Source organism: Erinaceus europaeus, chromosome 4 (genome assembly GCF_950295315.1).
Source record: "Erinaceus europaeus chromosome 4, mEriEur2.1, whole genome shotgun sequence".
In the NCBI taxonomy this organism is placed as follows: domain Eukaryota; kingdom Metazoa; phylum Chordata; class Mammalia; order Eulipotyphla; family Erinaceidae; genus Erinaceus; species Erinaceus europaeus.
In genome coordinates, this window is record NC_080165.1 from 141,546,799 (window position 1) to 141,560,645 (window position 13,847).

At 41.4% G+C, this 13,847-nt stretch overlaps 1 protein-coding gene across 1 annotated transcript in view; it reads left to right on the top strand.

Moving 5' to 3' along the window:
* The window catches only part of AK9 (adenylate kinase 9), a 135,250-nt gene that overhangs the window by 6,388 nt on the left and 115,015 nt on the right, over positions 1-13,847 (top strand). Inside the window, exons 3-7 of the mRNA XM_060190863.1 lie at positions 732-795; positions 3,680-3,732; positions 3,840-3,936; positions 8,899-9,011; positions 12,890-13,078. Coding sequence (XP_060046846.1) covers positions 732-795; positions 3,680-3,732; positions 3,840-3,936; positions 8,899-9,011; positions 12,890-13,078 — 516 coding nt within the window. The remainder of the gene's footprint in view (positions 1-731; positions 796-3,679; positions 3,733-3,839; positions 3,937-8,898; positions 9,012-12,889; positions 13,079-13,847) is intronic.

Here is a 13,847-nt window from a genome sequence, read left to right on the forward strand (position 1 = left end):
TAACCCTGGTGGAATTAAAAAAAAAAAAAAAAAAAGGGAGGGCCAGGTGGTAGAGCAGAGGGTTAATCCCACGTGGCATGAAGCACAAGGACCAGTGCAAGAAGCAGGTCTGCAGGTGTCTGTCTTTCTCTCCCTCTCTCTGTCTTTCCTCTCTCCATTTCTCTCCGTCCCATCTAACACAAGAGCAGAAAAAAATGGCCTCCAGGAGCAGTGGATTCATAGTGCAGGCGCCGAGCCCAGCAATAACCCTGGAGACAAAATATATATATCTAGAGACAAAATATATATATATTTTTATCTTTTAAATATGATACATTTCAAGGTCCTATTATAAGGTTTTTACTCTTTAAAGTTAGTAAATGGAGGTCTGTGAGACATTAATGATTACATAAGTAGGAAAAAGATAAAATGATAAATTTCAGTGTAACCACAGTGTATTCAAAACTACAAAATTTGAGAATCAAAAAAGTATGGTCCCTGCAATGCCTTTATGGTATTGTTTTCTGGCTTCAGGGCTAATTTTTGTCTGTTTAAATCATGGGATGTAGGAATGAATAAAGAAATATGAACCTGTAAAGATCTAAGATCTACTCTTTATATATTTCATGGGAAGACATTTGATAACATTAATGTAATGATAACCATAATAGAGTCTTTAAACATGATAATATCTTCTTTACTAAGTAAGAACTGTTCTGTTGGTTTTTAAGTGATCTCTCTCTCTTTTTAAGGGGGTTGGAAAGACGACATTGGCTAGTCATATAACACAAGCATGGAAATGTATTCCTGTAGAAGGTAATTTTTTTCTTTTCCTCCTGTCCCCCAATGTTTTACTATGAAAGCCTTCAAATAGTGATAACAAGGAAAATAATCAGGAGCAATATTTTCCTATACTTTCTTTACACATCTTACTCTCTAACCAATTAATGTCACTTTTTTTATATAGTTAAAGCATTAGACGTGCTTCACTATTTTAAAAAATGTGTTTATTAGTGGTTAAGTAATAGTTCACAAGATTATGGGGTAGAGTCACACATCACATCCACCACCAAGCTTCTGTAATCCCCGCTCTCTTACCAATAACCACAATCATTCTCCCCAAGTTTTTTTTTTTTTCTCCCCAAGTTTTATCAACAGTTTAGCTATGCTACCTTCCTCCCCTTCCCCGAAACCCCTCCCCCTTCGTTTCCTTCCCCTCACTCTCTCCCCCTCTTCTTTCTCCTTATTTTAACAGCACTTCTGAACTCTGGCTTATGGTGGTGCCAGGATTTTAACTTAGAACCTTGCGGCCTCGGCATGAAAGTCTTTTTGCATAACTATGATGCTATCCACCCCACCCTTTTTTGTTTGATTGATTGACTGTTTAATTGCGTGTGTTTCAGTTCTCTACAGATTGTGCTTTATAAAGGAAGAGGTGATAGACAACTACCAGATGGTTCTCCCATATGTGGAATCTAGAGAATAATCTTTCTATTATTCCTGGTTTTATTCATAAACTCGGGCAGGTCTAGGAAATATCTTTGACTCTGTTCAACTGCCTCCGATACTCTGGTTTCATGTCGTAGAACTATTTGAGATGTGTGTTTGGGGATGTCTTCCTATGAAAAAATGAGAAGAAAAGGAATTCTCAAAAGGGCTCATGAAGCATTTCCCAAGGTTTATCTTCAGAGATGCATTTTATTGTCTATGCATTGCTTTGCATTCTTTGCAACACATAAGACAAAGATTGCTATCTTAAAATACAACCCAAGTGTCCAACAACAGATGAGGGGCTGAGCAAGTTGTGGTCTATATACATCATGGGATACTACTCAGCTCTTCAAAATGGTGATTTCACCTTCTTTACCCCATCTTGGATGGAGCATGAAGGAATCATGTTAAATAAGTGAGATAAGTCAGAAACAGAAAGATGATTCTGGGATGATCTCACTCATAGACAGAAGTGGGAAAACACAAAGCAGAACTCGGACTGGAGCTGGTGTATTGCACCAAAGTGAAAGACTCTGGGGTGGGGGTGGGGGGCTCAAGCCCTGGAACATGAAGGCAGGGGGAGGACTTAGTGGGGGTTGTATTGTTATGTGGAAAACAGAAATGTTACACATGTACAAACTATTTTATTTGTCGACTGTAAACCATTAATCCCCCAATAAAAATGTAAAGAAAAAAAACTATATGTAGGGAATCTTAATACCAAATATTACATAGATTTCTAACAGCAAGGGGGTAAAAATCAGTTTATTGTTATTTCTGTCCCAGAATGTTTTTGTTTTCCCACCAGAATTCTCATTAGGGCTTAGTACCTGACTGGCTCCATTGTTCCTGGTGGTCACTAATTCCTTCCTTCCTTTCCTCTCTTCTTTCCTCCTGTCTTTGCTCTTTCTTCCTCTGTCTCTTTTTCTCTCTTTTGATAGAGGAGCAGGAGAAAAAGGGGAGGACTTGCAGCAGTACTGCACCCCTGGTGAGGCTTCCCTCATGCAGGTGGGGGCTAGGGCTTGAACCCAGATCCTGTTGCAGGGGAACATGTGTATTTTACTGGGTGAGTCACCACCCAACTCTCATCCCAGAACACCTTCCATTAAAGGATGAAATTATCCTCTTAAAATAATAATAATAATAATAATAATAATAATATAGCCCAAACTGTCTTTAAGACCGTGAGAACTATGAGCTGGGTGGAGGTGGGAAGGAATGACAGAACTCTGGTGTTGGATATGGTAATGGAACTATAACCTTGTAATTTTATAACCCTATAAAAACTGACAAAACTTAAAAAAAGAAAAAAGGTAATATTCTTCTTACAAAAGAAACAAATCACTGGGAGTTGGCCCTTAGAACGCCTAACATTTGTCTTTTTATTAAGGTATTTTCTTTTCTAAAAAGACGTATTTTAGGGCCGGGTGGTGGCGCACCTGGTTGAGCGCACATCTTCCAGTGCTCAAGGACCTGGGTTCAACCCCTGGGGAAAACTTTGCAAGTGTTGAAGCAGTGTTGCTGGTGTCTCTCTCCCTTTCTGTCTCTCCCTACCCTCTTGATTTCTGGCTATCTCTATCCAATAATAAATAAAGATAATAAAAAAAATCAAAATAAAAAATCTGAATAAAAAGATGAGAGATAGTGAGAGACAAGATCGCCACCCTAGTACAAGCAGTGCAAGTGAAGCCTCAGGCATACAAGTCCTGTGCTCTACCACTGAGATATCTCCCCTTATTTTAACATCTCTTCATGTATGCTTTCCCTCTGTCCAGTGAATGTGCAGAACTAATGGACTCTGCGTGTATCTTTCTGGACCAGGAACACCAGCATAGTCTTTTGTGCAGTGCATTCCAATCCCAGTTCCTGACATCCGCCACCGCATTGCAACCTCACACGCTCTCGCTTACTACACAGGGCATAAGCATGAGAAGAGCGCAAGTGTTTAGGAAGTTACCTTCCCTAAGATCTGCTTGCCACCCAGGGCCCCTTCCTGCACATGACATACCCTGTACCCACGGAGCCATCTCCCCAGCCATGCAAACTGAGCCTCGGGCCTGAGAGTCTTTTTGCATAACTATGATGCTCTCCACCCCCACCCATTTTCCTTGGACTGACTGATTGTTTAGTGCCTTGTATTTCAAACTCCTGCTCAGAGGTTGGTGACTGTAATACTACTTTATGGTAACAGATTGAATTTATATTTTAGCTTTACCGCTTTTGGAAGAACAGATTGCTACTGAAACCCCATCAGGACTTATGGTAAACAAACTCACTCCCAAAGTTATTATGATTTAAAAAGAAACAAATAAACAGGTAAATAAATCCGCACCAGACGGACCCAATAACGGCACTGTGCTTGCTCGTAGCTGCAGTCGTTACTGGTGAGTGGTCAGAGCATCCCGGATGAGCTCATCATAAAGATGATGCTGGAGAAGCTCAGCTCCACGGAAGTCTCTCATTTCGGTGCGTGCGGTGCGTGTGGTGCGTGTGGTTCCTCATGGAAAGCTGTCTCCCAAAGGGGCCTGAAAAGTCACGCTTGATCTGCTATACCACTTAGTTTCTCTAGCTGCTTTTTCTTGGGCCCCAGCACAGAAATCCCAGGGACTAAATTAAACCAAGCAGTTCAGATGCCTTCAGTTGTATTAATTCTTCAGTGTGTGTGTGTGTGTGTGTGTGTGTGTGTGTGTGTTTTAAGTCCTTAGGGCCCATCTTCTTTTAGTGCTTTATTATCCAGCAAAAACACTGAAGTCTATTGTGGACAGAGGTAGATAGCATAATGGTTATGCAAAGAGACTGTCATGCGTAAGGTTCTGAAGTTCTAGGTTCAGTCCCCTGCACCACCAAAATCCAGAGGTACTCTGGAAGGAAGGAAGGAAGGAAGGAAGGAAGGAAGGAAGGAAGGAGAGGAAGAAGGAAAGAGAAGAATAAAGGAAGGAAGGAAGGGAGAGAAGAATAAAGGAAGGAAGGAAGGAAGGGAGAAAGGGAAAGAAAGAAGAAGAAAGAGAGAGGAAGGAAGAAAAGGAAGGAAGAAGGAAAGAGGGAGGGAGGGAAGGAAGGAAAGAAAAAAAAAGGAAGGAAGAAGAAAGAAAGAAAAGAAGGCAGAAATTCTGTTGTGGTCCTGCTTGCAGTGGTTACAGCCTCTGCTGACTGCTTTCCTGTTTATCCTGAATTTCATTACTAAGGGCCACCACCAACTGTTAGGTTTCTCTGCACTGAGTCATGCTTACGGGACAGGAATGCTTACCAGAATGGCAGTAATTCCCCTGCTAGTTCCAAATACTGCCTAGTCTGCCTCAACTTGAGACAGTTGTCTAGATTTGAGAGAGCTCTCTCCAAAGACAGGGTGTGGAGACACTTTGGCCCTAACCACTCAAGTCATAGACTACTGCAGTTCAGAATGACTGAAAAGAAAAGAGAAAGTTCTATGATAGATACAAACCAAGGGAAGAAATATAAAGATCAGCTTGGGTGAAAATTCGCCCAGCTGAGACAGATATATTAAATAAAATTACAAAGCTGGTTTATGGTCTCTTGTCACTGGTGAAGCTGGGCTGTCTCCCTCTCTATTTCCCCCTCCTCTCTCAGTTTCTCTCTGTCTCTATTCAATAATTAATAATAAATTTTAAAAAGAAGAAAGACTTAACCATTTCTCACGGCTAATTCTGCTGCTTCTTTGTAATATATTGTTTTTTGTTGAGTGCATGGAAAACATCCAGCTTCACACATATATTTGGTTGAAAAAGTGATGAGTATTTTGACAGACTTCACAATAACGGTGAATATGTTTTGATCCTACACCAGAACTCAATGAGGGAGGATTTTCTTTTTCTTTTTTTGATTTTTTATTAGTGATTTAATAGCAATGAACAAGATCATAAGATAGCAGGGGTACAATTCCATACATTTCCTACCATTAGAGTTCTGTGTCCCACCCCCTCCGTGGAAGCTTCCCTAGTCTTTACCCCTCTGGGAGTATGGACCAGAATTCTTTATGAGGTGCACAAGGTGGAAGGTCTGGCTTCTCTTATTGCTTCTCCACTGGATATGAATGTTGGCAGGTTGATCCACAAAGGGGTATTTTCTTTTTTAAAAAAACATTTATTTATTCATTTCCCTTTTGTTGCCCGTGTTGTTTTATTGCTGTTGTTATTGATGTCATTGATGTTGGATAGGACAGAGAGAAATGGAGAGAGGAGGGGAAGATAGAGAGGGGGAGCGAAAGATAGACACCTGCAGACCTGCTTCACCGCTTGTGAAGCGACGTTCCCCACCCCCGCAGGTGGGGAGCCTGGGCTCGAACCGGGATCCTTACGCCCAGTCCTTGAGCTTTATGACACGTGCGCTTAATCCACTGTACTACCGCCAGACTCCCTAAAGGGGGATTTTCTTAAAAGATTGGTGGTTGTGGATCAGAAACCGTATCCATGAATTCCAAACCCTATTAGCTCAAAACCCATTGCTCTCTATGGAATTTGTGATTGGTCTTTCACTAGTGTGTGATTTTGTGACACCATATACGTTGGACATGAGGAAAATACTAGTTGAGTGGGTTAGGCAGATGTCGCCATGCTTCATTATGCAGCCCTAGTAAACCACATTTATTGGTATCACTACCAACTCCATAGGAAAAGTTTTAAGAATTAAAAGCTGTTACATTAATAGCAGCAGTTACAAATTATCAAAATTCAAAATTTCACTTGAATTTCATAATTAGCCACAAATAACTCTCAGCTGTTATTCTAAAGGGACAGACGCACTTCATTCCTTTTTTATACATTATCTGACAATTCTAAGTACCCATAATTTGCCTGTCAGTAGTTCTTGTAAGGGGGGAAAAAGTGTTCTTTTAAAATAACAAAAAAGAGAAATGGTTTAGAGTCTTAATTTCCACAGAAATAGTTGAAAATTCTGTTTATAGGGAGCCAGGCAGTGGCACAATGGGTTAACGCACATTGGCACGAAGCGCAAGGACCAGTGTAAGGATCTGGGTTTGAGCCCCTGGCTCCCCATCTGCAGGGGGGTCGCTTCACAGGCGGTGAAGCAGGTCTGCAGGTGTCTATCTTTCTCTCCCCTTGTCTGTCTTCCTCTCCTCTCTCCATTTCTCTCTGTCCTATCTAACAACAATGACATCAATAACAACAACAATAACCACAGCAATAAAAAGACAAGGGCAACAAAAGGGAAAATTAACTAATTTAAAAAATTTAAAAAAAAGAAAATTCTATTTGTGAGATAAGAGGTTATCATGTAAAAGAATGACATAATTAGACATTTTAAATATGTGATGTGGTCACTTAGGCAAATTTCATGACATGATTTAGACGTCTAGGTAGGGATGCGAGCCAGTAAGTATGCTAACCCTAAGGCCCTTTGTTAACAGTACTTCCTTCCTCCCTCCCTTCCTTCCTTCCTTCCTACCTTCCTTTCTTTACCTTATGGGGGGGGGGGGTTAATGGTTTACAGCCGACTGTGAAACACAGTAGTTGGTACATGTGTAACATTTCTCAGTTTTCCACATAACACTCTAACGCCCCCACTAGATCCTCCTCCACCATCATGCTCCAGGACCTCAGTACCCCCCCCTCCGCACCCCAGCCCTTTACTTTGGTGCAATGACAGTCCATTTCTTAAATTATATAAGAGGAGTAAGTGTTTTTGTTAGCCTTTATAATGGTTATACATAGAAACAGATATATGAAGGATCCCGGTTCAAGCCCCCGGCTCCCCACCTGCAGGGGAGTCGCTTCACAGGCGGTGAAGCAGGTCTGCAGGTGTCTATCTTTCTCTCCCCTCTCTCTCTGTCTTCCCCTCCTCTCTCCATTTCTCTCTGTCCTATCCAACAACAAAGCAACGTCAACAATGGCAATAATAACCGCAACGAGGCTGCAACAACTAGGGCAACAAAAAGGGGGGAAAATGGCCTCCAGGAGCGGTGGATTCATGGTGCAGGCACCGAGCCCAGCAATAACCCTGGAGGGAAAAAAAAAAAAAAAGAAACAGATATATGTATATATTCTATTACATTGTGAAATATTAATTTTTAAAATATATATTAGCAATCTCTATTATATGCCTTTACCCTCTACCATATGAACTTTTGTCACTTAAATTATATGAATTTTTAAAATTTTTTTATTATTGGATATAGACAGAGAAAATGATAGCAGAGAGGGAGACAGAGAAATGTTCCCCCTGCAGGTGGGGACCAGGGGCTTGAACCTGTATCCTTGTGTACTTAATGTGAGCGCTTAGCCAGGTGCACCACCACCTGGTCCCTATATGAAGTTTTTATATGGCGCTTCCTTCCTCAGGCACATCATGTACCTAACATAAGTTGATTTGGAATTTTTGTCGCACGACTGTGGGAAAGAATGACTTACAATATATTAGTGGGCATATGTGTGCTTATTCTTATCTCCCCCTGAGAGCTGTCTGCACCCTTCACCCACCATCCAGCTGATGGTTTCTTCCACAGGTAGTACAGTGAGTTTCCAATTTATAAAGATGGCTACTTTTAGCACAACGACCTTTTTATTTATTAGATAGGACAGAGAAATTGAGAGGGATAGGAGAGAGAGAAAGGGAGAAAGACAGACACCTGCAGCCCTGCTTCACTGTTCCTGAAGTTTCTCCCCTGCAGGGGGAAGGGGATGATGATTGGAGCCGGGTTCGAATCCACCTAGTAAATTGTGCCACTGTCTGACCCTGTCCGGCGATCTTGTCAGAAAAGCATTACTCTTAGCTGTGATCCCTATGTCAATAACCTTAACTATTTATTTTTTTTTGAGATATAAGATGTTAAGACCTGTACTAGGGGGCCGGCTGGTGGTGCACCTGGTTGAGTGCATATGTTACAGTGTGCAAGGACCTGAGTTTGAGCCCCCGGTCCCCACCTACAGGGAGAAAGCTTCACGAGTGGTGAAGCAGGACTGCAGGTGTCTCTCTGTCTCTCTCCCTCTCTACCACCCCCTTCCCTCTTGATTTCTGGCTGTCTCTAGCCAATAAATAAATAAAGATTTTTTAAAAGTTTTTTAAAAAAACCTGTATTAGTACTCACCAATAACTATAGGTGATATTTTATAGTACTAATGACAAATCCATACTCTCATATTTGGAAGAGAAAAAAAAAAAAACCTCTCCAAAGCCCTACCCTACTAGGGAAAGATAGAAGCAGGCTAGGGATACAGATCAAAGTCCATGCTCAGCGGAGAAGTTATTACAGAAGCCAGTCCTCCCCGCTTCTACACCCCATACAGAATCTTGGTCCATACTCGCAGAGGGACAACGAATAGGGAAGCTTCCACTGGAGGGGATAGGACATGGAACTCTGGTGGTGGGAATTATGTGGAATTGTACCCCTCTTACACTTAAATCTTGTTGATCATTATTAAATCGCTAATAAATATATTATGTTTTACTTTACAGGTTATATTATTACTGAGATACCATCATTTTCAGAGGGTGCCTTGACTACTACTCAGCAAATAGATTTACTTAAAAATTTAAACTTGAAACCTGATATTATAATTAATATTAAGGTATGGATACTAGTTGTCTTCCTACTATATGTAGCCTTTCTTTTTGATACTAGTAAAATTTGAGGAACCCTCTCAAAGTGTTAAAGTGGACAGAGAAGTCATAATTCATGTATTTATCTTGGGAACTGAGTTATACTTCCTTAGACCTCTGCAGCTTTGCACCTCGAGTGTCAGTCCCAGGAAATACCTTTTCATCAGCCTTAGTCACTGTCACCCTTTCAAAGTCAGTTCAGAACATTCCCTGAATATGACAAAAGATCCATGAATCCTTTAGCTTCCATGAACCTCCTGGAATTATATGCAAATTTTTATCTGTATGTGCATTTGCATCTGTGTGTGCATTTGAATGGCTTTCATCATATTCTAAACAGGTGTACAGTGGTTTTTGAAAAACGGTTAAAGACCGGTGATCTGCTATGGTAATGGTTCTCAAGAGTGTAGTCTCAGAACCAGCAGCCCCTGTAGCACTCTGAGGCTTATTACAAATGCATATACTCAGGGCTGGGGAGACAGAATAGAGGTTATGCCAAATACTTTTGTGCTTGAGAGTCTGAGGTCTCAGGTTCAATCCCCAGCACCACTGTAAACCACAGCTGAGCAGTGCTCTGGTTTCTCTCACTAAAATTTTAAAAATTAATGAATTAATTAAATATATCTATATCCTCGGTGTGGAACTACACCTTATAATGTTTCAATCTTATAAACCATTATTAATCAAAATAATTTTTTATGACTTCAATAAATAGCTGCATATTTTCAGGGCACACACCCAGATTGTTAAACAATGTTCAGAGCAAGGGGTCATTCCTCTCTTTGTGTTGTAAAGTCCTGGAGGCGATTGTGATGCTCACTGAATTTTGAGGACCATTGCTCTGAGACATGTCCTTCAGATTCACCTCTTACTTACCACTTTCTTTTTAAATCTTAATCATTTTTTAAATTTTATTTATATATTTTTCAATTGCCACCAGTGTTGTTGCCGGGGCTCAGTGCCCACACGATGAATCCCTAACTCCCAGTGACCACACTTTCCTTTCCAAAATATTTATTTGATTTGATTTGATAGGACAGCAAGGAATTGAAAGGTCAGGGGGAGATAGAGAAGGAAAGAGACAGAGAGACACCGGTAGTTCTGCTTCACCACTTATGAGGTCGCCCGGCTCCTCCCGGCTCAGGGGAGGCTTGAACCTGAGAAGTAGCACTGCTCCTTGCTCATGATAGTGTGCACTCGACCGCTGTCCAGCCTCTTCCACTTTCTACAAATATAAACAGAAGATGCTTGAAGATAATAGTCCTTACCAAGGACTCACAGTGTAGGCATACTAGGCTGCTGAAAAAAAGTAAAAGCACACATTTTTTAAATCATTAGAATGGGTTGATGCCTTTTGTGAGTGTGTATGGGGGGAAAAAAAAAAAAAAAGGTCATCACTAAGTGAGCCCGTCTCATGTCCTTTCCCAGATTGTGTAGCTCCTTCTTTGTCTGGCGGACTTAGACTTTGTGCCGGTTGGTAAAGTCTTGAATGTCATTTGTTGTATCCATGCCAGTATTAGGTTTGCAGAGTCTGGTCACAATTTCAGGAGGAAATAGTCCTAGATTTTTAGTATAGTGTAGGTTAACATCAAATATTTTTTGCAGTTAGTTGTTTGATGACTCTAATCAAGGTTGTCAAAGGGACACTTGTCCTTTACCTGATATATATTTGTTTTATTTTTGTTTTTTGTTTGTTTCTTTGCCAGTATGTCTCTTGGCCAGTTGTATACAGTGCTTCTTCTGAAGATTGGCAACTGGTGTCAGCAATGATGATGTTCTGTTAGAAGAGATTAAAAGGGAGTTGGGTGGTAGCGCAGCAGGTTAAGTGCATAAGGATCCTGGTTCGAGCCCCCCTCTTGCAGTGGCGTCGCTTCACAGGCGGTGAAGCAAGTCTGCAGGTGTCTATCTTTCTCTTTCCCTCTCTGTCTTCTCCTCCTCTCTCCATTTCTCTCTGTCCTGTTCAGCAGTGACATCAATAACAACAATAATGACTACAACAATAAAACAACAAGGTCAACAAAAAGGAGGGAATTAATAAATAAAAAAAATTTTTTAAATAGATTAAAAGGGAGTCGGGCAGTAGCGCGGTGGGTTAACCGCAGGTGGTGCAAAGCGCAGGTACCGGCGTAAGGATCCCAGTTCGAGCCCCCGGCTCCCCACCTGCAGGGGAGTCGCCTCACAGGGGGTGAAGGTCTGCAGGTGTCTGTCTTTCTCTACCCCCTCTGTCTTCCCCTCCTCTCCATTTCTCTCTGTCCTATCCAACAACGACATCAATAACAACAACAATAACTACAACAATAAAACAACAAGGGCAACAAAAGGGAATAAATAAATATTTTTAAAAGAGATTAAAAGATGAAGGAGTAAGTTTTACTTACTTTCTTTTGTATAGTTAGTTGAGTGAATGAGGGAAGCTTGGTATAGTTAGTTGTATAGTCAGTTGAGTGAATGAGGGAAGTTTAGTAGGGGATAGGAGAGGAAGATGTCTAGGTCTAAATAGTATTCGATTAGAGCATTTATGGTGCCTCCTTTCGGCCTTCCTACTAAACTGTCAGGCTTATTTATTAGGTCTAAGTCTAATCACAGTCTTCCCTTTATTTTCAATGGAAAGACTTTGATACTTAAAAAATTTTATTTTATTTATTTATTGGATAGGGACAGCCAGCAATTGAGAGGAATGGGGAGATAGATAGGAAGAGAGACAGAGGGACACCTGCAGCCTGGCTTTGCCAATTGCGAAGCGTTCCCTCTGCAAGGGGGACCTGAGGGCTTGACCTGAGGTCCTTGTGCATCAAAACATGTACACTCAACCAGGTGTGCCACCACCAGACCTTCAGAATATTTTAATTTATTATTGAGTAGAGACAGAGACAAGTTGAGAGGGAAGGGAGGGATAGAGAAAGAGAAACTGAGAAGGGAGAGGGGAATGAGAGAGAAAGAGATAGAGAGACATCTGCAGCCCTGCTTCACCACCTGTGAAGCTTTCCCCCTGCAGGTGGGGACCAGGGGCTTGAACCCAGGTCCTTGTGCTCTATAATGTGAGCACTTAACCAGGTGTGCCACCGCCTGGCTCCCATGCTTTTGTTTTTATATATAATTTATTTCTTTATTGGGGAATTAATTTTTTTTTAATATTTTATTTTATTTATTTATTCCCTTTTGTTGCCCTTGTTGTTTTTATTGATGTAGTTATTATTGTTGTTGTTGTCGTTGTTGGATAGGACAGAGAGAAACGGAGAGAGGAGGGGAAGATAGAGAGGGGGACAGAAAGATAGACACCTGCAGACCTGCTTCACCACCTGTGAAGCGACTCCCCTGCAGGTGGGGAGCCGGGGTTCGAACCGGGATCCTTATGCCGGTCCTTGTGCTTTAGCGCCACCTGCGCTTAACCCGCTGCGCTACAGCCCAACTCCCATGGGAATTAATGTTTTACATTCAACAGTAAATACAATAGTTTGTACATGCATAACATTCCCTAGATTCCCATTTAACAATACAACCCCCACTATGTCATTCATCATCTTTCATGGACCTGTATTCTCCCCACCCACCCACCCACCCACCCCAGAGTCTTTTACTTTGGTGCAATACGCCATGGCTCCCATGCTTTGATACTTTTTCATTCAGTAATTTCCAATTAAAGAAAGAAAGAAAACAGCTTGGACATAGCATGCAATTTGTATCTGGTGTCTCATCTGGCATGTCAGTAACCCTAAAGAAAATGGTGTTTTTAATATTGTATTTGCTCAGGGCTTTTTAGATAAGTTTGGTTTCTAGTACATAATACATCGGTAGAACACGAAAGCATCTTTTAAATGTTGTAATGGTATCAAATGTTGCTCTTCAGTGTCCTGACTACGATTTATGCCAAAGAATTTCTGGGCAAAGGCAACATAGTAGCACAGGACATATATACACCCGAGATCAGTGGGACCCTGAGATTATCGAGAGTCGCAGGAAAAAGAAGAAAGATATTCAAAGAGATGTGAAAGGAGAAGAGGAAGGGGAAGAGGAAGAAGAGCAAGAAGAAGAAGAGGTAAAACCCTGTCTCATACACAACACCTGACATTTCTGATGCAATTAAACTAAACGACAACACAAATAATAGTAGCAAACACTCAGGGAACTTACATTTTTTAAATTATGTTATGTAGAGGAAGTAATAAAAATATTTCATATTGGGAGTCGGGCTGTAGCGCAGTGGGTTAAGCGCAGGTGGCGCAAAGCAGAAGGACCGGCAGAAGGATCCCGGTTCGAGCCCTGGCTCCCCACCTACAGGGGAGTCACTTCACAGGCGGTGAAGCAGGTCTGCAGGTGTCTGTCTTTCTCTCCTCCTCTCTGTCTTCTCCTCCTCTCTCCATTTCTCTCTGTCCTATCCAACAACGACGACAACAACAATAATAACTACAACAATAAAACAACAAGGGCAACAAAAGGGAATAAATAAAAAAAATATTTCATATTTTCCAGAGCTACTATTCATAGATCCTAATCCAAAGAAGTCGTCAGGCTTCACCTTCCTGCCAGTGTGGACGTCCTTCCATGTCCTGACAGCTAATCTGCTTCATTTCATTCCAACAAGTTATTGGTTCACTTACTGTATGCCAAACACTACCCAAGCTTTACTTTGACTAAAAAGTCAAAGTAAAGAAGACAGGATGGAGCGGGGATAGATAGCATAAGGGCTATGCAAAGACACTCTCATGCCTGAGGTTCCAAAGTCCCACCATAAACAAGAGCTGAGCATTGAGCAATGCTCTGGTAAAAAAAAAAAAAACAAAAACAGTGGTCCAGGAGGTGGCGCA